Here is a 24,715-nt window from a genome sequence, read left to right on the forward strand (position 1 = left end):
ACAAGCAAACTTCTCCCCATCTCGACTTGCTGAAAATTGGGCTGCCACAAAGCCTTGAACATTCCCTGCCCTCTCTCCCAACAGGCTCAGTTCCTCATCTGGCTGCTGGCCTTATAAGCACTCCGGCCCCGCTGTCACCTTCGGGAAGGGAGGCTCCTACAGAGAGACTCTGACCAACCCCCGCCTGGGTCCTTGCTAAGGACAGGATGATGGCCAGATCGTTCTTTGTGGTAGTGGCGCTACTGTTGCTGGCAGAGGTCTCTGGCTTCGAAGAAGGGACATCTAATCCTGGGTTCGTGGCCAGAATCACCAGGAAAGGCCTGGAATATGGTAAGGGTGGGGGAGGGTCAGCCATTTTTCTGGTGCCCACTGTTGCCCACCAGAGTGGCGTGGACAGGGGTACTCTGGACAAGGGTCCACAAGCTGGGGCTCTTCCCCTACCTGGCTCAGAAACCTTGGATAGTCTCTCTCTGGGCTTCCGTTTCCAGGTCTTGAGTATCACAGGTGAAGGATGAGACTAGACCCGCATTTTCCCGAAGCGGGGATCAATTCCGGATCAAATCCGGAATTTCTGGAACCTATGTTAAAATACAGATTCCAAATATCCGTCTCTGGGGCAACTGAAGCTAGGCCTGGGAATCTGCATTGTGAACCTATGGCCCCCGGGGCAACTGAAAAACCTGAAGGTTTGACCACGCATCAGTAAGTCCTCAAAAGCCCCACTGTATCACATCATTGCTTCCACGATCTTGTTGAGGAGATAAATAACATTTACCTGGCACTTTGAGTTCACAATCTAATTTAATTCTCACACTCCGGTGGGCATCATCACTATGACCATTCTACAGATGGGGAGAAGTGAGGCTCAAGGAATTTAAGAGACTTGCCTGGGAGCACAGGGAGAAGAAATGGCAAGTCCTACATTCCGTCCCAGCCCGTGTGATTTCAGAGCCCAGCCACTCGACCGTGGGGCTTGGCTGCCTCCCACGGAAGGAGCTGACTCCCACTACTTCCCCTCAGCCCGCCGATTCGGAGTAGCCATCCTGAAGAAGGAGCTGTCTACGATCAAGTTGCCTGATTTCTCCGGAAGCTTCAAAGTCGGCTGGATCAAAAGCGTGGCCTATGACTTTTACAGGTGAGGTCTCCATTCTCCACCGTAGGGGTAGGTGAGGAGGTAAAATGGGGGCCTAGATTTTTGGGAGAAGGGGATAAACACAGAATCATCACTTGGATTAAAGGCAAAATGATCATGACCAGCTCTTGTGACACTTCTGGAAGGTGCTGTATGTTTCTTGAATCATCAGGATGGGAGGGAGAGCCTTGAAAAACATTCACAGACCCTGAGGTCAGTCCTGCAGAAACTAGCCCTAGATTTTTTTCTCTGCCAGAGACCTCGGGCTACTCTCCTGAGTGCCTAAATGAGAGACCTCCTTGAGATACGCTATCCATTCCTCTGAAGACTTTGGAGCTGTAATGGGTCTGTAATGAAGGACTTTAAGTTGTTCTGGAAAATGTGTGCATTTTATTTGCATACTACTTCTTGAAGATGGCATCCACAACTAACCCTAGTGAGGAATAAAACAGGTGGCCTCCGGGTCCAGGTGAACCAGCCCCCGTTCCTCATCTCCCTCCCCATAAGGCTTAACTGACCTTGACCTCCCTGTAGCTGTTAGACAGTCAATCTTAGAGTCTTCACACTTTACTCTTTCTTTAAGCCATTCCTTGATTGCATGGACTTTTCTTCCCCAGGCCCCTAAGTGTCCATAATAGGTTCTTGGGGATCATTTATTCATCCCTGATAGAAAAGGCTGCCTCTTGGAATCCTCCCCAAGTCTCCCAGGACAATTTCCTGAAGGCAGTGAGCAAAAAGGAAGTACTTTAAATTTGCATGTACACACACACACACACACACACACACACACACACACACAATACTGAGGCCACTCCACTTAGAGGTCAAGGGCCTTTCCCACAGCCCTAGAGCACCTCTCGCATCTGGTTTTCACAATAGGCCATTATGGTTTGTTAACATGTCTAGATCTGCCACCAACTGTGAGCTCTTCAAGGGCAGGATCTCAGTGGATGTTTGTTGAGTGAATTCATGAGTGTTGCTGCAACAAGAGCCACAAACTCAAATGGCCACAGGGAGGGGGTGACATAAAGGAGTGTACCATGCAGGGGGACTATCCTCATCACAGACCTGCCCAAAAAAGCAGAATCCACACGAGGAACTTCAGTGGAGGGACTCTAATACAGGGAATTTTCTAGAAAGGTGTTAGAACAACCAAAAAGCCCAAGAGGGAAGAGTGAAGCAGCCCAGAAATTAGCAACAACAGGAAGTCACTAACAACTCCAGAGCCGGAGAGCCTCACACGGAGGACTGGGATGCGCCTGGCTTTCCTGGGTTTGATATTCTGCCTTCCTTCCCCAGACTGAAGATCCATCACTTTGAGCTCAGGAACTCGGATCTGAGGCTACGCCCAAGACAGGGGGTCAGAGCTACCCTGTCCAATAACTACGTGTTTATCAGTGGGAACTGGAAGGTGAAAAAGGCTTTCGTGTGAGTAGTACTCGGGTCAGAATGTGTCTCAGACAACCAGTCTACAAAGAAACAAATCTGACCCTCTCCAAGCCTCCAACCCCATCTGTAAAATTTGGATTAGTAATATCCCACTTCTGGGGCACCTGGGTGGCTCAGTGGGGTAAGCCTCTGCCTTTGACTCAGGTCATTATCCTGGGGTCCTAGGATTGAGCCCCACAATGGGCTCTCTGCTCAGCAGGGAGCCTGCTTCCCCCTCTCATTCTGCCTTGTCTCTGCCTACTTGTGATCTCTGTCTGTCAAATAAATAAGTAAAACCCTTAAATAATAATTATAATAATAATAATAGCCTACCTCACTGATAAAGCTGTGGATTAAGTAAAATAACAGATGGAATGCACTTAGCAGTTTGCCTTTCCGGCACACAGCAGATGCTTAATAAATGCTGGCCGCAAAGTAAAGGCTCAGTTAGGGTACACAGCTAGGTAGGAAGGACCTGGGGACTGGTCTTTTGCCTCCTCTTCCTGGAGGTGACTGATCATACACCGTTTGCTTCCTATAACTCCCGACCAGCACCTTAGATGGGACTTTCGATGTGAGTGTGGATGACATTTCCATCTCAGTTTCTCTGAACTTGGGCAAGGACCCGTCCGGACGGCCCACTGCCTCCGTGGCCCGCTGCCGCAACTCCATCGGCCACATGAGTGTTGACATTTCCGGACAACTAAGGTAAGTGAGTCCACGCCCTTGCTGGCGGTTGTCCGAGACGCCTCGGCATCCAGTCCACCCAGGGACGCTCCTGATGGGGCATAGAGAACAATTTCAGGCGCATCAGGATCAGAGGCTGGCAAACTAAGAGCCTGCAGGCCGATCCAGTCTGCACCATGTTTTCGTACATAAAGTCATCAGTGCACAGCCACGCTCATCTGCTCACATCGGGTCTGTGGCTGCTTTAGGGTTACAACAGCGGAGTAGCTGCAACAGAGACCATGTGGCCTGCGGTGCCCAAAATATTGACTGTCTGGCCCTTTAAGAAAAAGTCTGCTGGGGCACCTGGGTGGCTCAGTCTGCTGAGCATCAGCAGGTCCTGATCTCGTGTTTTCCCCCAGGTCGTGATCTCAGGGCTGTGGGACTGAGCCCCAGAGGGAGCCCCATGTCAGGCTCAGCGCAGAGTCTGTGGGAGAGGCTCTCTCTCTCTCCCTCGGCCCCTTCCCACTACTCACACTCTCTCTAAATAAAGTCTGAAGGAAAGAGAGGGAGAGAACGAGGGAAGGAAGGAGGGAGGAAAGAAAGATGGAGAGAGACAGTCTGCTGACACCTGAGCAAGTGGCCTTGAATGGCAATCCAGCATTCTGAAGTGACTTGCTGGGAGGAGAGACTCAGGGCGTAGCGAAGGAATGAGGCCAGTCCCCAGAGTGACTGCCTTCCCACTCGGTCTGGGTTGGCACTGCCTCCCTCAGATCCTGGCAGGACCCAGAGGCAGCTCAAAAGGCCTCACTGACAAGGACCTGATGACAAGAATCCTCCCAGGAGTGTAAGCGGGGTTAAGGGGTGTGTTCCGCAAGGGATGTTAAACAGCCTGGAGGGACAGTAGGGAGCTATTCCTGCCCCTAGGGCGGAAGGTGAGAGGGGACAGAAGAGTGTCACCAGAGCCCAGAAAGAGCCAGAATCTTGGAGAAGGGGCATGGGGCAGGTGTGTAGTGCACAGCAGGGGCACACGTGGGCATAAGGGCCCCAGCTCCTCCCTCTGCTTGATGCCTGTGCCCCCCATTAGCCAGACAGCAAAAGGGCTTGAGAGAGGAATCTACACATGTCAGCCCCCCAGGACACAGAGAGGAGACAGAGGGCACTGGCGACTGGCGGGCGGGGGGGGCGGTAGATGGCAAACAGAACGAATGGCCAATTGCCTCTTAGCTGGACATGTATTGGCTGGGTGACCATGTTGGGGGGGACAAATGTCAGCAGAAAAGTGGGGTCCTCTATCCCTCTCAGTTTTAGGGGAATTTATATTTTAGAGAACCCAGAGACTTCGCTGGGCATTCATTCAACGGACAGATGTTTTCTGCACAAATACTAAAGCCTTTGAACTCAAGGCTGCCATTTGGAAAAGGAAACTTTGAGTGGAGACTGAATAGCTTGAAACCACTGTGTTGTTTGAACTGGGTGGGCGTAATACCCCATTTCTCAGGAGCAAAGCTGTGAAATCCTGTGTGGTTTACATGCACACACACACACACAGTGGGGGTGGGCACAGTGGGGGCCAGAAAAACATTTTTGTTCATTTGTTAGGGGGGTGATAGCTGCATAGTTGGGTGCTATTGATAGGGACACAGAACCATGAGCACCCAGGTTTTGACCAAAATGGGGAGCTGCTAGATTTCCTCAGCCATTCAGTTAACAAATATTTATTGATGCCCTATTATTCGCCAGATCCTGAGCTAAATGTTAGGAATATAAGATGATGCAAAAGAGACAGGGTCTCCACCCTGGTGCAATGTATAGTCTAGTGGGGGGAAGGAGACATAAAATATTTTAGCATACATTGAATATTGTGATAACGTGTTTAAAAGGAGAGAGTCCAGATGCTATGAATGTAGAGGACTTAGCTAACATCTGGAGCAGAGGCAGTTTCTTCAAGGAAAGGATATCTGAAATGAGCCTTGAATTTTATTATATGTGCTGCCGAAGCGAGTACGAGCCTTGAATTTTAGCCAAAGAGGAGAGGAGAACTTCTGTGGTGGAGGAAGAAGCATGTGCAAAGATCCTGAGGCATGAAAAGCCTAAGCTTCCCAGGAAGCAAGCAGGCATCAGTGTACCTGAAGGGGTGGTGATTGATTAGAAGAAGAGAAGAGAATAAGCAGTAGCCAAACTCGAGTCTCTATCCTGAAGTAAGGCAGTGGGAAGCCACTGGAGGATTTTAAGAAAGGCAGGGATATAATCAGATTGGCCCTTTTGAAAGGTCACTTCCTGGGGCACCTAGGTGGCTCAGTTGGTTAAGCGACTGCCTAGAGTTCACGGCAGTACCTGTGGCAGATTTACGAGATTGGACCAAATTTGGGTGACAAGAGGAGGAATGGAGCCAGGATGACTTTAGGTAGCCTGTGATCCTTGGAAATTTTCTTACTGCTTCAATCTGTTTTTCTTCCACCTCATGTTGGAGGGGTAGCCAGAGATGTTGGAGAGGACAGACTTTTCTAGAAGTAACACCCTCACCCACAGCTATCAGGGACTCCAGCCAGCTTCTCTACACCTGGCATCATTCAGACCCACAGAGGGTCCAACGTTCAGCCAGTCTATGTCCTGGGCTGGCTCAGGGGACAGAATCCTGGAAAGGTCAAGATGCTTTCTGCAGAACCCCCAGAAAATACTTGTGTCCCATTTTACTGCATGAATTGATACATACAGTTATAATACATACAGTTATAATACACACCACTCAATCAGCAAGTATGCAATGGTAAGGGAAAATGTGTGGGAGAAAAACATTTTATCAGACATAATTCCACTAACTTAGTTCACTGATGTCCCACAATCTCTTACCTTCACTCCAGCTGAGAACACGGCGTGCAATGTCTGTTCTAGGCCATGATTCTCACCGAGCACGATCTGTGGTGGGGAAGGGTCTCTCGGGGCAACTTTACCTGAAGCGGGTTAGACTCAAATCACGTGCTCCATGAACGTATTCACCAGTGTCCCCTCAACAGCTAACTCAGGGCTGAGCTGGTAGGAGGAGCTCTGTCAAGGTTTGTTGAATGAATGAGTGAGTGACTACTTGCTAAACTGCCAGGTAAGTGGTTCTGTGGATTTTTTAGGGTATAAAGAATAGGCCTGAATGTCCCCCTTCTTTCTCTTTTATTGAGGTACAAATGACATAGTACTTTCAGGTATACGAGACAATGATGCGATCCTTGTCAATACTGTGAAATGATCAACCACAAGAAGTCTCGTTAACATCTGTCACCGCGCATAGTTACAAAATTTTTTTATTGTGATGGAAACTTTTTAAGATCTACTCTTAGCAGCTTTCAAATATGCAACCCAGTATTATGAACTCTAGTCCCCCGTTTGTGTGTCACATACCCAGGACCTAGTTATAGATAACTGGAAATTTTTTTATTATAACTTATTTATACATGGAAGTTTGTACCTTTTGACCTCCTTCACCCATTTCGGCCTCTGCTCCTGAAGAGCCCAGTGTGTTCTCTGTATCTGTGAGCTTGGCCGTGGTTGGGTTTTTTTGGATTCCGTGTATAAGTGAGATCGTGTGGTATCTGTCTTTCTCTGACTTATTTCATTTAATGTAATAGCCCTAAGGTCCATCCATGTTGTTGCAAATGGTAAGATATCCTTTTTTATGGCTAGCTAATATTCCTCTGTGTGTGTGTGTGTGTGTGTGTGTGTGTGCGCGCGCGTGTGTGCGCGGGCGCGCGCGCGCACGCACGTACACCACATTTTCTTCATCCTTTTATCCATCTATGAACACTTAGGTTGTTTCCATATCATGGCTATAATAAATAAGATTGCAATGAACAAGGGGGTGCAAATATCTTTTCAAATTAGCATTTTGTTTTCTTCAGATAAATATCCAGAAGTAGAACTGGTGGATCATACGGTAGTTTTATCTTTAACTTCTTGAGGACCCTCCACACAGTTTTCCATACTGGTTGCACCAACTGACATTCCCACTAACAGTATACGATAGTTCCCCATCTAGTTGGGTCCTTTCTTGGGATAACATGGGGGAAGTTCAGATCCGTGGGTCGCCCTCCCTTTGGGAGTCCTAGTTAATCATAAAGTGGATCCTAACCCTCTTTCCTCTTTTTCCCCAGCTGGATCCTGAACCTCTTCCACGAAAGAATTGAAAACAATTTCAAAAATATCTTGGAACAAAAGGTAAAAAAAAAAAAAAAAAAAAAAAAGGATGATTAGATTTGTGGTTAACACAAGGATCACCGGCAGGTTCATATTTGGTATTTGTAAACAGCCTTGTCTCGTAAGTGCACCGTCATTTGAATTTGCTTAGCAAAACTTTCTTCATTTGTGGTGCCAAGGCAAACTTCAAGGCTTTCTCAAGTTTGTATGACCACAGATGCTAACCTGGTATTTGGAACTGGCAGAGTGTCGGGTCATCTAGTTGTAGAGGCTGTTACTGAGATAGGGAGAAGTGACCTTACATCCTTCCTTCACAGTATACACAAAAATCAAGTCCAGGTGGTCTAAGGATTTAAATGCCAAAACAAATCCAAAACTTTTTAGGAGAAAATCTAGGATATCTTTCTCACTTTGAGGAGAGGAAAATATTTCTTAAATAAGACTCACCACCCCCACCCCCCCAAAAATGCCCCATATAGAGAACAATAGTGGCTTCAGTACCTCTCAACTCTGGAAAAAGCCGTGGAGGCAAAGAGTGCCTCTTCCATTTATCTGGTGTGTATCTTTGGGCACGGACCCCCTAAAGCCTCATTCTACTCATTTATAAAATGCGGACAAAAACCCCTACCCTGAAGGGGGCTGGTAAGGATTTGATTCGTTAACCACCTAGCACGCCTGGCACACAGGCTGTGCTCAGAGCACTCAACAGTATTGCAGAGTCATTTCTCAACCACATTCCACCTTCTGGAATCTTTGCTCCTGAGTGTATGGGTTCTGCGGTCAGACCCTTGGGTTTGAATCCCAGCTCGGCCCCTTTGTTGCTCTGATGCCATGGTTAACAGGGCTTACCGTCTCTGAACCTTGGGATTCTTGTCTGTGGAACAGGAGTAATGACAGCATCTACCCTGCAGGGCTGTTGGGAGGGCTATGTGATGTCATACACACAGGCACGGACAAGTGCTTCGTGCAGAGGAAGGGCAGAGTAAATCACGCGAGGTTAGTTTCATTGTCATTTATGCCCCAGTAGCCCTGGGCAGCAGGCTGAGGCCAGAGGCGAGCTGAGCTCTCTGCCCTACAAATATAGGAAACATGGTCCAGAAAACGCTGGATACCATGTATCCAGGGGGGATAAGGTAGGTGCCAGAGAGGCTGAGCCCGAGGAGTGATTAATTTCAGGGAATGGGAGCACTAGCTTGGGCACCCATAGGACTGAGAGTGCAGAGAGCTATGAAGAGAGAGAAGACCTCTGACCAGGAGACTTGGGGTAGACGAAATCAGGCCCCCAAAGGACTGGCCACCCGGGTGGCCCTTCCCTTACCCTGTGCCCTAGGAGAGCCCAGGTCAGGCCCACCTGACACAGGCTGGCTTGGTGTTTGCACAAAATATTGATACCCCTGGTGGGGAAGCTTCCCCCACACAAAGCATTGATTTTAAGTGATGTGGAGCTTCAGTGCTGTGCCATGCAGAATGATGGAATGAACGACTCTCCCCCTTTGCAGTCCTTTTTCTTTCTTTTTTTACACTAAAGGGAAATTCTCAGTTTGGGGCCAATGTGTCCTGAACACTTTTAATAAAAAAATGGGCATTTTCCAACGAGGCAACCCGATCTAGCCTGGCTTCCGGAACGTTTTTCCAGCCCCTTGTATTCTTTTTTCCCCAGTTCTGTTGTGTTTATGCCAAGGGATGCCAGTCTTCTGTTGACAAGTGATATAAAATTCCTATAATTTTTACTAAATGAACATAATTTTTAAAAGGCCACTTGATGTAAAGTAAATAGTAAGTGAGTAGGTGGGAAAGGCAAAGCCATATAAATGGTGTAGGAATAGCTGAAGTTAGGAAATCAGAAGGAGGAGGACTTCTGGAATCTCCTAAGCCCAAACTCCTGAGGAATTGGAATTCTCCGAAAACTGTTCTTTTGGCTTTGCTTTGGCGCCATCTGGTGGCTCTAGTGAGTACTGCATGCAGACCAGGCACCGCGCCCATTGGGATCTCTAATTCCCAGATATCCAGGAGCCTGGACAGAAAGAGAGGTCTTGAATATTGAGATGATGGAGACCCAAGAGCTACTCCTACACCTGGAAGCTCTCCTGCTTTGCCCCTCGGCTCTCTAAATGCGTTTATGTGCTATACTTCTTGCCACTTAGCTGCCAAGGCATTGAACTGAGGACCATGACAATAGCAGACCCCAGAGCAGTGCCAACTTGGGCACTACTCACTTTTAATGTGGGTTCCAGAAAAGTCCAGGCACGTAAGCCTGGCCCATGTATGTGGCCAGTCCAATAGGACAGTGACCAAGTGCTGTGTGTTGACAGAAATAGAGGTCTCTTCTCCCTTTCCATGTGCTCCTCCACCTCTCACACACCTGCCTACAAGGTAGGGAGAAAAGCCAGGTGTACTGGAGGGCGGCGGGGGAGGGGCAGCGCCCAGGAGAGAGGGAGAGGGGAACTCATCTGACTTTCTCCCCCGCTGTCGGCAGATCTGCGAAATGGTCAGGAAGTCAACCACCTCCCACCTGGAGCCCTATCTCCGGACTCTACCAGGTTTGGAGGCCCCCTCTCTCCTTTGGGTGCCATCAGATGCCGTGACACCTGCTATCTCCAGACCCACCATCACCATCATCTCCCATGAGCCCCAGGAGAACTTTCCCCATTGAGTGCCTCTCCATCCTATGAAGCTGGATACGAGGTCACCATCTCTCTTGGGGGTCTGTTCTGGAGGTAGGGGAGTAAGGCAACTGAGCGTCGTGACTCGGAAGCATGCTGGGAGCACGAGGTGGGCAGAGGATGACAAGTACAGGGGAGAGGCATGTGTTGGATCCGTCCTGGCCACTTTAACAAAACAGGGATGCTCTGAGATCCCTGTGTAGGGGCGGGGATCCCCCCCCCCCCAGTCCTGTCCCCCTGGCTGCCACAGGGACCTTTTACAATCACACATGAGGTCGGGTCTCCCCCTGTTCTTGGAACCCATGGAACATTCCTCTGACTCTTAGGACACTAAGAGTGACAGGACCTTGCATGGTCTGGCAATGTGACTGGCTACACAGTCCCTATATGCCCTCCAATATTGCCAATTCCTCTAATACACTCTCAGTGTCTCTACTATGCTCCTACTGCTACAAGATCTTTACACATGTCATTCCCTCTGCCAGGAAGGTCCTTCCCCCACCTCCAACCCCCTTCACCCAGTCAACACCCACTCCTCCTTCAGATCACAGTCCAAGAAACACTTCCTCTGACTCCCTGTCCAAATCGGGTTACCACCCACCCCCCTCACCATTTTAGCCTCTGTTATATGACTGATGTCATCCTATGGACTCAGGCTACCTGACAGAGTTGCAATTTTACCTTTATTTACTCAAGTATTTAATTGTCTTTCCCATTCCTCCCCGCAACCCTGGACTGCCAAAGGACAGAGACTCTGACTCCCTCACTCAGCTGTCTCATCAGCCCCTTGCATTGTGCCTGGCATATAGCAGGTGTTCAATAAATACTGAATGAATGAGTGAATGAATACAGCACTCTCTTTCTGACAGAAGGTACCACGGATCAGCCCCAGCCCCATTTCCATTCTCCAAAGGCAACAGTCCATGTGAAAGGAGAGGCTTGTAATTGTGCAGTGCAAAACTCACACAACTGTGTTTGACCACCTTATTCATAACACTGTCTCTTTCCTGTTCCAAAGTTACCCTTATGATTGACCAGACTTCTGGCATTGACTACAGTTTAGTAGGTGCTCCCCAAGTGAATTCTCAAGTCCTAGACACACCCTTCAAGGTAAGTTGCCATGGAGAAAGGACCATAGAGCTAAGCACTGACAGAAAATCAGTGCTACCTCCCAGAGTTGGCTCATACTCTCCTTCTCTAGTCCATCTGCCCATAAGCTCCCATCCCTGGCCAGTGCCCACGGCAGCAGTAGGAAGCTAGTGTGCCCCCTTTTTATTCCAGTCTCTTCCACAGTTCTCTGGGGGCTGAGCCAGGTCCAGCAGTGCCATCTTCCTCCAATTTTATTTAATGATCACTTATCTTAAGGTGCCAGAAACTGACTATGTGTACAAATGCTCCTTTATATGTCATGCCACCTCGATGAACTAGAAGCCATTAGCATCACCCACATTCTGCAGATAAAGAGTTTGAGGCACAAGCTAGGGACCCGCCCAAAGTCCCAGAGCTAGTAAGTGACAGTTAACTTCTAGAATCCATACTTCTCACCACCAGACCACATCCTAAGCCCAGGAGAACACAACGTGTACCTCCCCAATAGGAAGCTGTAATGTAGAAGGGGGATTTCAGGCAGCCGTCAGGGTCTAAATGTTGTAGGGCCAGAAGGAACATTTCAGGACCCCAGGTCCACCTTCTGGAGAGGAACCACTACCTGGACGACCACGCAGGGCACAGGAGGCTTCCCCGGGCTTCCCCTGGACACCTTTTCCTGGCACCCTCCCTGGTAGAAGCCTTGGGTGGGCAATGTGGTCCTTCTGTCTCCAGGGTGAATTCTTTGGCCGAAACTGGCGCTCCCCAGCCCTCTTCGAAGCTCCGTCCATCAGGCTGCCAGAGAAACATGACCACATGGTCTACTTTGCCGTCTCTGAATATGTCTTCAACACAGCCAGCTGGGTTTACCACCAAGCTGGACGCATGAACTTCACCCTCCAAAACCGTCACGTGAGTAGGGGAAGGAGAAGGCTGGGGGGTGGCGGAGGAGGGGGGGATCCCAGGAGAGAGCGTCAGACCGAACTGAAGACCAAGCTTGGGGGTTTCCAGGAACCAGGGAAAGAATGCATAATCTGAAGCCTGCCAAATATGGGTTCAAATCCAGGCTATGCGTGTGGATCCCAACAGTGTCTAGTCCCCAGAGATCGTGTTAGAGATTGTCTGTTAAGAGCTTAGCTTCTGAAGCATGATACACAGTAGCTATTGTTGGGAATATTTCAACAAAAATACAACAGACTGGGAAGTGACACAACAGGTCCTCCAAAGCAGTAGATGCCAAGGCAGCACTAGACTTGGAAGAGTGGAAGAGATGGATTAGGGGAGCGCCCACGAACGATAAAGGGGAGAAGAAGGAGAAGTATGAGGGGAGAGCGCTACCCTACCCACCCACCCACCCCCCCCCCGCCTCCCCAGCTGCAGTGGTCTTGCAACCATGGAGAGGGGAAGACAGGTACCCTGGCCAGAAGTGCTGCCCTGAGAAGTCTCAGCTCAGCTGAGGGAGAGCACAGAGCAGAGCCTGCTTCTCAGAGGAATGCCAGAGCAGCCAGAAATTGGGCGAGCCTGGCTCTAGGCTCACATCCCCTGCGGGATCATTCGAGCCTGACCGCAGACAATTAGGAAGGCTTGACCTGGTGGGTGCTCCCACACTAGACGTGGCGTCAGACCAGTGCTCCTCAGTCTCTGGAGGGAGTTCTGGGCAAGGACTCAAGCCTCCTCCCCATCCCCTCCCGCGGCAGGGGCTGGCAGTGCTCTTAGGCTTATCTGCATTCCAAGCCTAGACACCCCATTCTGAGGTCTCCTTACGGGTGGAGGGAGTGGGGGACCCTCAGGTGAGTCTGCTTCAGGTTCTTCTGCTGAGACCCCCTTGCTGGGGCCTGGAGGACAGCTTTCTCCAATCTGACTCGGTCTCGGTGCTTTTCAATGGCCCTCCTCCCCCTGGATCCATAAAACAGCAGCATCCTTTTCTTTGGGGCTCCTCTGGCAATAAGGTGACCCCCTCCTCCCTTCTGCTGATGCATCTGCCCTCACAGGTGCCGGGCCACAGGCCCAGTACCAGAGTGGGGGCCAGTACCCTTTCCTGTTAAGCCTCTTGCATACACTATCACACGAAGTGCACGAGCGCTGGTTACTTTCAGTTTGGCTCATTGTCTTGATCCTGCCTGTGATCTGACAAAACTCCCCAGTGCCCGGGCGCCTGGGTGGCTCAGTGGGTTAAAGCCTCTGCCTTCTGCTAAGGTCATGATCCCAGGGTCTTAGGATCAAGCCCCACATCGGGCTCTCTGCTCAGCAGGAGCCTGCTTCTCCCTCTCTCTCTCTCTCTGTCTGCCTCTGCCTACTTGTGATCTCTGTCTGTCAAATAAATAAATAAAATCTTAAAAAAAAAAAAAAAAAAAAAAAAAACCTCCCCAGTGCAACACCCAGCTGTGCTCAGTCAGGGGCTGGGGGCTGTGTGGCCCCAGCATGAATGGCTGTCAGCCAACTGTCCTTCTCGCTGGGAAGCCCCTGAAGGGAGACCTGAGCCGTGCCTGCCCACAGCCAAGTGCTACAGGAGCAGCCCAGGTCAAGAGGGAATCTTGACAGAGGAGAGATCAGGGAAGGTGAGCTGTGCGCAGGTGCAGGCAGGGCTCGCCAAGCCCGAAGATCCACAAGTCAGAGGGGTGGGTAGAGAACAGCACCGGGAGGCGGCCATAGCTGGAAGTAGCTTCAATCTAGGTTGTGGAGGTTATGCGCTCTCACTGGTCCTTGAGGGAGCCCCTGAGAAATAATAAGTAACAAAAACAGACAGTAACTAAGAATTTACTGAGATCCCAGGCACTGCGCTCGGTGCTTTACCCAGGCACGGTCTCACTCACTCCTTGCCCATTCTGCATGATTCGTGCTGTGATTATCATCCTCATTTTATAGATGCAGAACCCAACAAAGCTTGCCAACAACCAGCCAGCTAAAAAATGGCGGGAGTAGTATTTGAACCCAAGCTGTCTGACCTCAAAGTCCGCATCTCTAACCGTTACCATGTCCTGCATCTCAAGGAGCCTCCCGCTTCTCCTACTGCAGATTCCCCCGGACTCTCCGATCCGCCTGCACACCAGCTCGTTCCAGGCCATTGCTCCTCGGGTAAGACCTCTGAACCTTCATCACAGAGAACTTGACCTAGACCAGATGTGGAGACTGTAGTCGCACATCAGTGAAGCTGTGCAGAGACTGTTCTCAGGTCCTCCCCCTGAGCCTCTGCCCTCTTTCTCTAGCTGTCCAGGATGTACCCCAATATGGAGCTAGAGCTTGAGACAACACCTGAATCAGCTCCATTCCTCACGTTCACCCCTGGGAATGTGACCTTCATGCCGGTGATAGACATCCAGGCCTTTGTCCTCCTGCCTACCTCCTCTGACCGCAAGCCACTCTTCCAGCTCAGGGTGGTAAGTCTGATCTCCTGGCAGAGCAGCAAAGAGTTACATCTGCTGTGGGGTAAGCCCCTCCCTTCACTGAAGGACTGGGAGGCTGAAGGATGCTGGAGGCTGCTTCTGCCTGCCTGGAGCGGGAGGGAACCTTGCCTTCCCGGCCACAACAGGCAGGCTTCCCAAGGGGGCTCCTCACCAAATCATACGCTGTCAGAGTTGCAAGAAACCTTAAAAGTCATTCACTCCAGCTAAGTTGGATGATTTTAGCTTAGCCATTGCTACATTTGCTATAAAAATGGGCTCAGTTTCACTCGTTTGAAACTGTTATAAATAAAATCTTTAAATCATATGATCTCCCTGATATGAGGAAGTGGTGATGCAACATGGGGGCTTAAGTGGGTAGGAGAAGAATAAATGAAACAAGATGGGATTGGGAGGGAGACAAACCATAAGTGACTCTTAATCTCACAAAACAAACTGAGGGTTGCTGGGGGGAGGGGTTTTGGGAGAAGGGGGTGGGATTATGGACATTGGGGAGGGTATGTGCTTTGGTGAGTGCTGTGAAGTGTGTAAACCTGGTGATTCACAGACCTGTACCCCTGGGGATAAAAATATATGTTTATAAAAAATAAAAAATTTAAAAAAAAAAATGCAGGGGAGAATTGACTCCCCACAGAACCCAGTCTCAAAAAAAAAAAAAAATAAAATAAAATAAAAAATAAATAAAATAAATTAAAAAAAATAAATCATGTTTTAAAAGAAAGTATAAGATGTAAAGAACTCTTAGGACGGCAATGCTCTCCAAACTGATTTACACATTCAACACAATCCCTATCAAAATTTCAGCTGTTGTTTTGTTTTGTTTGTTTGTTAGTTTTGTTTTGGACGAGCCAGTCCTAAAATGTACATGTAAATTCAAGGGACCCAGAAGAGCCAAAACAATTTTCAAGAAGAAAAACGAGTTGTAGAATTCATTGTTCCCTGTTTCAAAACTTACTATAAGGCTATAGTAATCAAGATAGTGTGATATTAGTACAAGAATAGACATACAGATCAACAGACTAGAACTGAGAATACATGAATAAATCACCATATTTTTAGACAAATGATTTTCAGCAAGGGGACCAACACAATTCAATGGGGAGGAATAAGCTTTTAAAAAATGGTGCTGGGGCAACAGGATATTCACATGCAGAAGAATAAAGCCAGACCCCTTTCTGATGCATGCACAAACATTGTCTCCAAGTGGACCCGAGACCCAGATGTGAAAGCTAAAACCACAAAACTCTCAGAAAAAAACCCACAGTACTAAATCCTCATGACCTTGGGTTAGGCAAAGCCTTCTTAGATACAACTCAAAAGCGTGAACAAAAAAATTAAAAATGGATAAATTGAACGTCACCAAAGTTAAAAACTTCATGCTTCCAAGGACAGAATTCAGGAAAGTGAACAGATAACCCATAGAAGGGGAGAAAATATTTGCGAATCGTATGTATGAGAAGGGACTTGTATACAGAATAAATAAAGAACCCTTAACAACTCAGTCACGAAAAAGACAGTTTAATTTAAAAATGGGCAAAACACTTCCTCCTCTGGGAAGAGTGAGTAGATGTCCACTGTCCTCCCTACTCCTGCTGAGTGCAACCCAAAATCTCATACATTGTATGAGAAAATAAATAAGAAAACTCTGAAAGGCAGAGAGAAAAATGTAGATCAGCAAGAGGCCTCCGGATCTAAGGAATAATATGACGCCCTGCATATTCCAATTTGGGACAACCCACAAATACCAACAGGCATGAACAAGAAAGAGCTCCAATAACCTCCTCTCTCTCTAGCCAAAGGACCAAAACAGGGGAAGCCTGGTAAGATAGAAAACTTGTAGACGATCAATAACTGTGGTACTAAAGCCAAACACCAGAGAAAAAGCTATGGCCCTAACCCCACCCAGGCCAGTAAAGACTGACTGGGGATTCCACACTTAGACTGGCATGAGGTTCTAACAACAGCCCCGATGTCCTTGCTGGGGGTGGGGGCGTCAGTGGAACACAGAAAAGAACAAATGAATTAAGATATAGAATAATAGAAATTATCCAATTCAATCATCTGGTTCAACCCCACCCCTTGACAGGCCAGGCTTCATTCTCACACCCAGTTGTCAGTTAGTGGTGTATTTAAAGTTCCCTAGGGCGTGGGGACTCTCTGAACTTCTCTTAGTAGCCTGCTTCAAAGCTCAGCCACACTTACTGGTGGACGGCCTCTCTATCCGAATGCTCTGTGTCTTTAGCTTGGACTTATTTGCCCTTCTCGATGCTTCCATTAAGACCTCTAAAACCTCAGCTCACCTTTCCTAAAGTCAGCGTGGAGCCGCCAACATCCTACAGCCTCAGCGTATAATCCTTAAGTAGCTGCTTTTCGCCCACATGTCCCACATCTGGCTGTGGTTTCTGTTTCTGAAGATTTGTCTCCTGGCCTGAGAGACAGCAGGATTCCTACATCACCTGAGAGTCTGGGGTCTCCCCTTCTGCTTTTCTAGACAACCAACATTTCTGCCACCATCCGTGCGAACTCTGACAGGATCGTTGGTTCGGTGACCACAGGAAGGTAAGAGGCCAAAGGCAAGGGGAGGAAATGCAGTAGGCTGGGGATAACCCAGCAATGACCAGAGCATCTAGTCTGTTCACTGATAGGGCAGGCTTTGACCCCTTGGGGACAGAGATCTCCAGTGGGGCTGGCTCATCCTCTATTCTGGGTCTCCCTTCAGAAAGGCTTGTTGACAATGCCTCAGTGGGAAACCTGGAAGACGGACAAGTTGCCACATAGCACAGGTGACATTCAGGGCCCCATTCATTCTTAGGTCTCAGTGGAGGAGCTGAACATCTCCAAAGGGATTACTCAGGAGCCATAATCAAGTTGGAAGATGTGGGGCTTTGCAAGGACTTTATATATAAGATTAAGAAAAACTGTCAGTACTTTACATGAAGAAGGGAGGGGATTTGGGATGGAGGATTAAAGGTGTCCACGAGCTACTCCTTGCCATTGCACTGTCCGGATACCCAGTAGGCACAGACTCACTCAACCAGGAAGTCAGTGAGCAGGAGGGACTATACCATCAGCAGGGACTGGCACTTGCCCTGGTGGTGTCCTTCTCTGGGGCCCTCACCTGTGCCCCATGTCTCACCCACTCTGCATGCTGCCCCCCGGCTGAGGAGCAGGTCCACTGGGCGCATCAGAGGAACTAATTCCTGGCCTCGGGGTTAGATACCTGTTGGCTGAGAGAGTGCACGGACTCTATCAGAAAGAACTTCTCCTTAAGAGGTCTTTAAAAAAGAAGCTAATGGGGACGCCTGGGTGGCTCAGTTGGTTAAGCAGCTGCCTTCGGCTCAGGTCATGATCCCAGCGTCCTGGGATCGAGTCCCACATCAGGCTCCTTGCTCAGCAGGGAGCCTGCTTCTCCCTCTGCCTCTGCCTGCCATTCTGTCTGCCTGTGCTTGCTCTCTCCCCGTCTCTCACTCTCTGATAAATAAATAAAATCTTAAAAAAAAAAAAAAAAAAGCTAATGGTGAGCATGTGGGCGTTTTTGGAGGTCCCAGATTTTGAGTTTATGCCTCAGCCTGGCTTGGAGGGTCTGCAGCGTCCAAGAGGACTGCCAAGGGCCTTGGACTGTGGAGAGACAGCAAAGTAGGAGGACCTCACACAGGGGTTTTATCAAGGAATTTAGCAAAACTACTCTGCCCCAAGAGCAGAAAGCAAAAGATGGGTCCAGGGGGTGCCTGGGTAACTCAGTGGGTTAAGCCTCTACCTTCAGCTCAGGTCATGATCCCAGGGTCCTTGAGCCTGCTTCCTCCTCTCTCTCTGCCTGCTTGTGATCTCCGTCAGCCAAATAAATAAAATCTTAAAAAAAAAAAAAAAAAGAGAGAGAGAGAGATGGGTCCGGGGCAGTTAGAATCCCTGAACAAGGGCCAGCAGCCAAAATCAGTGGGGGGAATTGGGGTTTGGCTTCCATAGTAATAATACCAGAGGATCCCTGAGTCGCTCTGCTGTTTGCCAGCATCATGCAGGTGCCTCTCCCTCCCATTGTTACTGTCTATTCCCACATTATGCAAATAATGCAGCTCCTGGCATGGAAATTGCAAAAGTATTTTTTTAAAAATCCCCCATAACCCTGCCACATAGAGACTGTCACTACTGATAGTTTCACATTTCCTCCCAGTCTTTTTTTCAATACACTTTTACATCATTGGACGTACAGACTGCTCCTTTTAGCGTCCCATTTTTTCCAGTTATTATTCACACCATCCTAATTTATTTAAGGTATTGAAGATGCTTGGCAACCATAATTTGCAACCATGTCACCTGTTCTTAAACCACTGTGCATGCTGAAAGCCTGAAATGCACAGGAACCACCTTGCAGGGGAACCCTAGGGCTGGCTATTGGCCCCCAGAAATGGCCCTGCCCATAAGCACTGCACTCCCCACTAGGGGAACTGCGAGGAAGTAGCAGCCACGGCTCGGGGTGACACATGCTTCTCTTTCTCTTTGCAGTAAGCTGAAATTGGAACTGAAACATTCCAACGTCCGTTTCATCAACGTGAGTGGTTTTCTCCTAGCACCTCTCGGGTATCTTCTTCAAGGGGGACTTTCGGGGGCTCCAGGAGAAGTGCCAAGGCCCCCTCCCTCGAGAAGACGGCGCTGCAGTCTTACAGGAAGTGGACACCATGTCTGAAAGTTAATCATCTAAGAAGGGCACTGCCTGGGGGCTAACGGGGAGACAGGACATGGACAGGAAGAGCACAAGCTCTGAAGGAAGATAGAGCTGGGCTCTTACACCAGCCGTGCCACTTGCTACTGTGTGACCTTGGGAAAATAGCTTAACCTTTCTGAGCCTCAGTTTCCTTGACTGTAAAATGGGGAATACACAATAGCTACTTCAACCACGTCAAATAGGAACTAGAACATGAAAAGGGGCAATGGGTTTAGGAAGACACTTTGGCAAAACTCTTCACACGTAGTAAGCTCTCAGTATGTGCTCACTATTGTAATAATAGTGGTATGGGAGCACAGTGCCTTACCCAAAGCTCTCAGGGCTGGTGAGCTTCAGAATTGAGATTTTATGAAAGGAAATTTGGAGGAGGTACCCTGGGTGATGGAACTCTAACAGCGGGATCTGGGACAGCCCTCTTTAATCAGATGCATTAATGCTTTCGCAACAGAATTTTAAAATATCCACACAAAGAGGAATAAAGAAACACTAAATTTCCCCACGATGGTTTGGGTCATGTTTTGCTGTAGAATGAGCTGGTAGGTACCGGTGGGGAAGGAAGTCCAGAGATCAGAGTTGAGGAGATGACGAATAAGGAGCTCTCTGTAGTGTGACAGTGACAGTCGTCGTCAACCCATTCTGTAAGTGGGACGGCATGTCGGTGTTTCTGGAGGCTGGGGGCCAGCAAGACGTTCTTCCCTCGGACTCCTGTTCTCATTCATGTCTTGTTTGCTCCCCTCTCTGCTCTGCTCACCCCCAACTCCAGGTGGAGCTGATGGAAGCCATCCTCAATTACTACGCGCTCCACACCATGTACCCCTCTCTCAACGGTAAGAATAAACTGCTCCTGGGGCGCCTGGGAGGCTCCATAGGTTCAGTGTCTGACTCTCGGTTTCGGCTCAAGTCATGGTCTCGGGGTCCTGGGATGGAGACCCGCACTGGGCTCTGCTCTTAGGCACGAGTCTGCTTGGGATTCTTTCTCTCCCTCTCCCTTTGCCCCTCCCCTGTTCAAATGCGCATGCATGCTCTGTGTGTGTGTGTGTGTGTATCTACATGTCTCTCTCTCTCTAATAAATAAAATCTTAAAAAAAAAAAAAAGAACAGCTGCTACTGACTGCCCCGTGCAAATGTTAAATGCTACCCTTTCTGTAGGATTCACCATCAGTCAGTCATTCAACAAGCTGAGCCCCTCTTCTGCTCTGGCTGGGATCCTGGCTATCCGTGAGCCTGCCCTCATGGAGTTTACACTCTGTTGGGAAGGGAGACGTGTAACAGACAGTGACAACCAGTGCGATAAATGCTGTGACCAGAAGCACAGGGGGCTGCGGGAGCTAGCTGGGAGGGGGCACTGAATGTGACTTCCAGGAGGCAAGGGTCAAGTTGAGTCCCAAAGCACAGGGAGTTAGGCCAAGGGAGGAGGGGCATTCCAAGCCGCACCTGGAGTTAGCACCCCTGGGTTTTGGTCCAAGTTAGATCACTGACTGGCCAGGTGTGCTCGATGGAAATAGGGCTTGGCACAGTGGCTGCCTGAGAACCCAGCCGGCCTCCTCCCATGCCAGGACCCTCTCTGCCCAACCTCACCATCTGCCTTTTACCACCATTAGAGAAGAGCAGGGCAGCTGTCCTGGAAAAGAGAAAGGGGGAGAAGACACTGGTCCTCAAGGATGAGTCCCTGGTCAGAAGCCTGGCATGCTCCATCCCAGCACCCATTGGCTGGGAAAGGCTGTCTACATCTGTCCCCTCCTGAAGAAGCTGCATTTACCAGGCATTCACATCTGCGTGCCCCCCCAAACAGAAAACCATCCCTGATTCCAATAACTGACCCCATTTTGAAGTAGCCTGCCCTCTCACTGGCCAGTGGCAAATGCCGTGTGTGTCCATGCCTCCCCAGCCTTCCCCATCCAGCCTGTGTCTTTCTGTTCTTTATCTTCCAGCAAAGCTTGAGAAAGGCTTCCCTCTCCCTCTGCCGAGGGACACCCACCTCAACAGTTTGGAGCTCCAAGTCCACGAGGTCAGTGAGACGTGGGGTCTGAGTGGGGGAGCTCTAAGACCTCCTGGGAGGGCTGCTTCGGGGCTGGTAGAATTAGGGGGAGCCCTTGACTCCTATTCACATCCTGAACCTAGTGTTTATAGGAGAAAATATTTTTGTTTTGAATTTTGGAGTACAGAGGGCAAGTACAGTGACTGTGCAGAATCCTGACTTCCACATGAGCTCAGTTTCCTGTAATTCAGTCCCAATGTGTCAGCTGAACATCAGCAACGGGCCGGGCCCATTAGCCACGTATGGCAGGAAGGGGTCAGATTAGATGCTCCACTTTGGGGTTAATGAGAGTCTCCACGGGGCCACGGGCCAGCCTTCACCTCCGGCCACGGCAGCCAGGGATGATCCTGGAGCAACATCAACCAGAACTTTTAGGGCAAGAAACACATCAGGACCAGGGACAGGGACAATGACAGTTTACTCTGTAACTCCAGAGGTACCAACGTCTTCACTGTTCATAGTTTGTTCTCACGTAATCCTGAACAACATCCTCTTAAACTAATTATGTGTGGGGATTGAATTCAGGCAGAACCCAGAAGTGCATTGTTCTCCTGGGAGAAAAAAGTTTTTGGAGGACAGTGACATTCATGTGTGCCTTCCAGAAATCACGATACTGGGAAATGCAAATACATTCCCAGGGTCAGGCAGCTAGGAGGGACAGTGGTTTCTAAAGTTCTCCCCCGACAAAAGGCCTGGGTTTTGCACTGATCTGGTTTTCGGGTCAAGTGAGAACTTGCCTCTCCCACTGAAGGGTTCTTTTCAGGAAGCTCCTAACCTCCGGCATGCAGAAAATGAGCTTTCTTGTCTGTCCTTTTTGCCTTCTTTCCAGAACTTCTTGCTCTTGGGGGCCAACCTTGATTAGGCTGAGCACTGAGGAAGGAGCAGCCGTGGCTGGAGGAGTGGACGGAACCACAGCAGGGTTTAGTCCTGCCCCTGTAGGGGTCCGGAGGCTGCAGCCTCTCTGCCTCTACTCCCCATGAGGGCCTCCTCCAAAGGGACGCTCGTCACTGGGGAGCCTGGGACACCTGAAGACACACCTGACCATAGGACACGTCCCCCAACTTTCCCCTCCTCCTCCCTGTGCCTCTTCCTGTCCCCTTTACAGCTTTACAGCTGTCCTTAGCCTTACTCTGGGCAGCCGCTAGAAAAAACTTCAGTGAGCGGTGTCCAGTCACGACAAAGCTCAAAGCACCCTGCTCAGCATTAAACATGAACTAAGTTGTACGTGTCCTTTGACGCTGTGGTTACAGAAGAAGTGAGACAATGTGGGCTTAAAGCCTTGTGTTGCCACTTCCTTGGTGTATAATATTTATTGAGATGGGAGCAGAGACTACCCAGCCACTGTATGAACTCTACATTTATTCAACAAACCTTGATTTCAATTTGCTAATGAGTGTCCTGAACTGACTTCTGTGTCTGGGCGTGGTGCTGGGGGGGGGGGGGGTCCAAGAGAGGAAAACACGCGGTTTCTGTCTTCGCCAAGTTTATAGCCAAAAACAGGGGTTGGAAGACTTTTTCTATGAAGGGCCAGAGAGCAAATCTTTTAAGCTTTGACCACACATCGAGTCTCTGTCGTGACTACTCATCACGGCCACTGTAGCAGAGAACAGCCAGACAGCAAGCCAGTGGGTGTAGCTATGTTCCAATAAAACTTTATTTACAAAAAAGGCAACAGGCCAGATCTGAGTGGGGGGCCATGATGCATCCACCTGTGGTCTAAAAGAATAACCCACCATCCAACAGATACGATTTATACCATGAGCACAAGTCTGGGTTTCAATCAGGAGATGTGCTAACATATCCTACTGTCACAAGAGCACAGGTTGGAGCGTGGGCTGGCCTGCTTTCAAATCGTGGCTCCCCCTCCTCGGCTCTCAGCAATTTACGAAATCTCTCTTAACCCCCAGAATCCTGTAAAACAGCAGGAGTAGTGGCCAATGACTGTGCCACCTGAAGCCCCCTACTCACCCTTAAACATGTCGAATGACTAAGTTGTACGTGTCATTTCACATCATGACATGAGGAAGATGAGAGACTGAAATAAATCACTTCTGCTGCCCTTGACTCTGACTTTCAACCTCCAATCCCTCTGGGACAATTCAGCAAGAGTCCTCCTGAATGCCCATGGGTGACCCATCTTCCTTCTCCACCTTCATTCCCGTGGGACCTTTCTGAAGCTTGGCCAGTCTCTGGGCTCCCTCGTCAAGCCTGTGTTAACAGCCCATTCAGGATTTCCCCAACTGGCTATGACAATGCTGGGGTAATTTTCAGCTGAAATCTGTGACCAAAAATTGACATTCACTTGTATTTTTTTTTATATTTTATTTATTTTTTTGAAAGACAAAGATCACAAGTAGGCAGAGAGGCAGGCAGAGAGGAGGAAGCAGGCTCCCTGCTGAGCTGAGAGCCTGATGTGGGGCTCGATCCCAGGACCCTGAGATCATGACCTGAGCAGAAGGCAGAGGCTTTAACCCACTGAGCCACCCAGGTGCCCCGACATTCACTTGTATTTTAAGAGCTTAGCATGTCACCTGGATCTCTGGTTTACTGTAATGGACTGCAGTTCTGAATAAGCTGAGGCCTCCCGTGTGTGTTGTTTGGAGCTGTATCCCCAACACCTCCAGCAGTGGCCAACACAAGTGCATGTTCCACAGTTATGTACAGACCTTCCAGGCATACCTTAACGGCATAAATTATCCTATTTTCCATTATAACCCTACTTCTAGCAATGTGTCTGTCTCATAAGTACATGCTCTTCCTTTTAATGAATGGACCTCCACTCTGACCAGCTCTCCATAGTCCCAGCTCTTAATTCTGCTATGGAAATCTCCCACTCCCGGGTCCACTGGCCCCTCCAGGAAGCTTGCACATTTCCCAGCAATGATCACAGCTCCCTGATGTTAAGCCCTGCTCCTGAGTCACAGTGGTCATCTCAGATTTCCTCAGGCTCTCAAGACTTAGCATGGCTTGTGCTTCCCATGCCGCAGTGTGAGGTAGGCATGACCTGTGCCCGGTGAGACACGCCAAGTGTCTCCACACACGCTTTTTAAGTACTGGCCCATGTTCCGCTGCTGCCCCTCCATAGCCGCCAACATTACCAACCAGTCACAGCTTTCTCAAGTGGACCCAGATCCTTCCCTTGGCATCTTTTCAACTACAACCAGCTGACTAAAGGTGGCAAAAAAACAAACAAACAAAAAAGTCAGGACAGTCCACAGGGAAGGCAGAAAATAAAGACTTGACTTCTAGATGCCTATATCAGGAACTGGCTGGCAGAGTGAACACTTCAGCCATGAAGAACACCTCCCCCGGCAGAGGGGCCCACCCAGGTGTCAACTCATCATGTCAAGTTCAATTTCAAATACAGAAATTGGACAATTAACTCCAGACTTTCAT

At 49.1% G+C, this 24,715-nt stretch overlaps 1 protein-coding gene across 2 annotated transcripts; it reads left to right on the forward strand.

The window, feature by feature from the left end:
- Positions 1-23,383, forward strand: LOC309872309 (lipopolysaccharide-binding protein-like). Of its 2 annotated transcripts, XM_082746321.1 has the most exons (15): positions 1-330; positions 1,021-1,135; positions 2,432-2,560; positions 3,113-3,268; positions 7,369-7,432; positions 9,888-9,951; positions 11,093-11,184; positions 11,896-12,072; positions 14,176-14,235; positions 14,367-14,537; positions 17,053-17,120; positions 19,062-19,107; positions 20,045-20,108; positions 21,213-21,289; positions 22,149-23,383. In XM_082746321.1, the coding sequence occupies exons 1-15, from the start codon at positions 207-209 to the stop codon at positions 22,179-22,181; spliced, it is 1,440 nt and encodes a 479-aa protein (XP_082602447.1). In that variant the 5' UTR covers positions 1-206; the 3' UTR covers positions 22,182-23,383. The 2 variants fall into 2 exon arrangements, 1 of the variants encoding a protein (XP_082602447.1); XR_014315774.1 differs by lacking the exon at positions 17,053-17,120 and having other exon boundaries at positions 92-330.
- Positions 23,384-24,715: the final 1,332 nt, after the last annotated feature.

Source organism: Mustela nivalis (assembly GCF_964662115.1).
Source record: "Mustela nivalis genome assembly, chromosome: 8".
NCBI classification, from domain to species: domain Eukaryota; kingdom Metazoa; phylum Chordata; class Mammalia; order Carnivora; family Mustelidae; genus Mustela; species Mustela nivalis.

Excerpts from the sequence above, each read along its gene's own strand:
- LOC309872309 (XM_082746321.1), top strand. The coding sequence starts at position 207 with ATGATGGCCAGATCGTTCTTTGTGGTAGTGGCGCTACTGTTGCTGGCA. Across the intron at positions 2,561-3,112 it reads AAGGTGAAAAAGGCTTTCGT|CACCTTAGATGGGACTTTCG; the intron begins GTGAGTAGTACT and ends ACTCCCGACCAG. Across the intron at positions 12,073-14,175 it reads TCACCCTCCAAAACCGTCAC|ATTCCCCCGGACTCTCCGAT; the intron begins GTGAGTAGGGGA and ends CTCCTACTGCAG.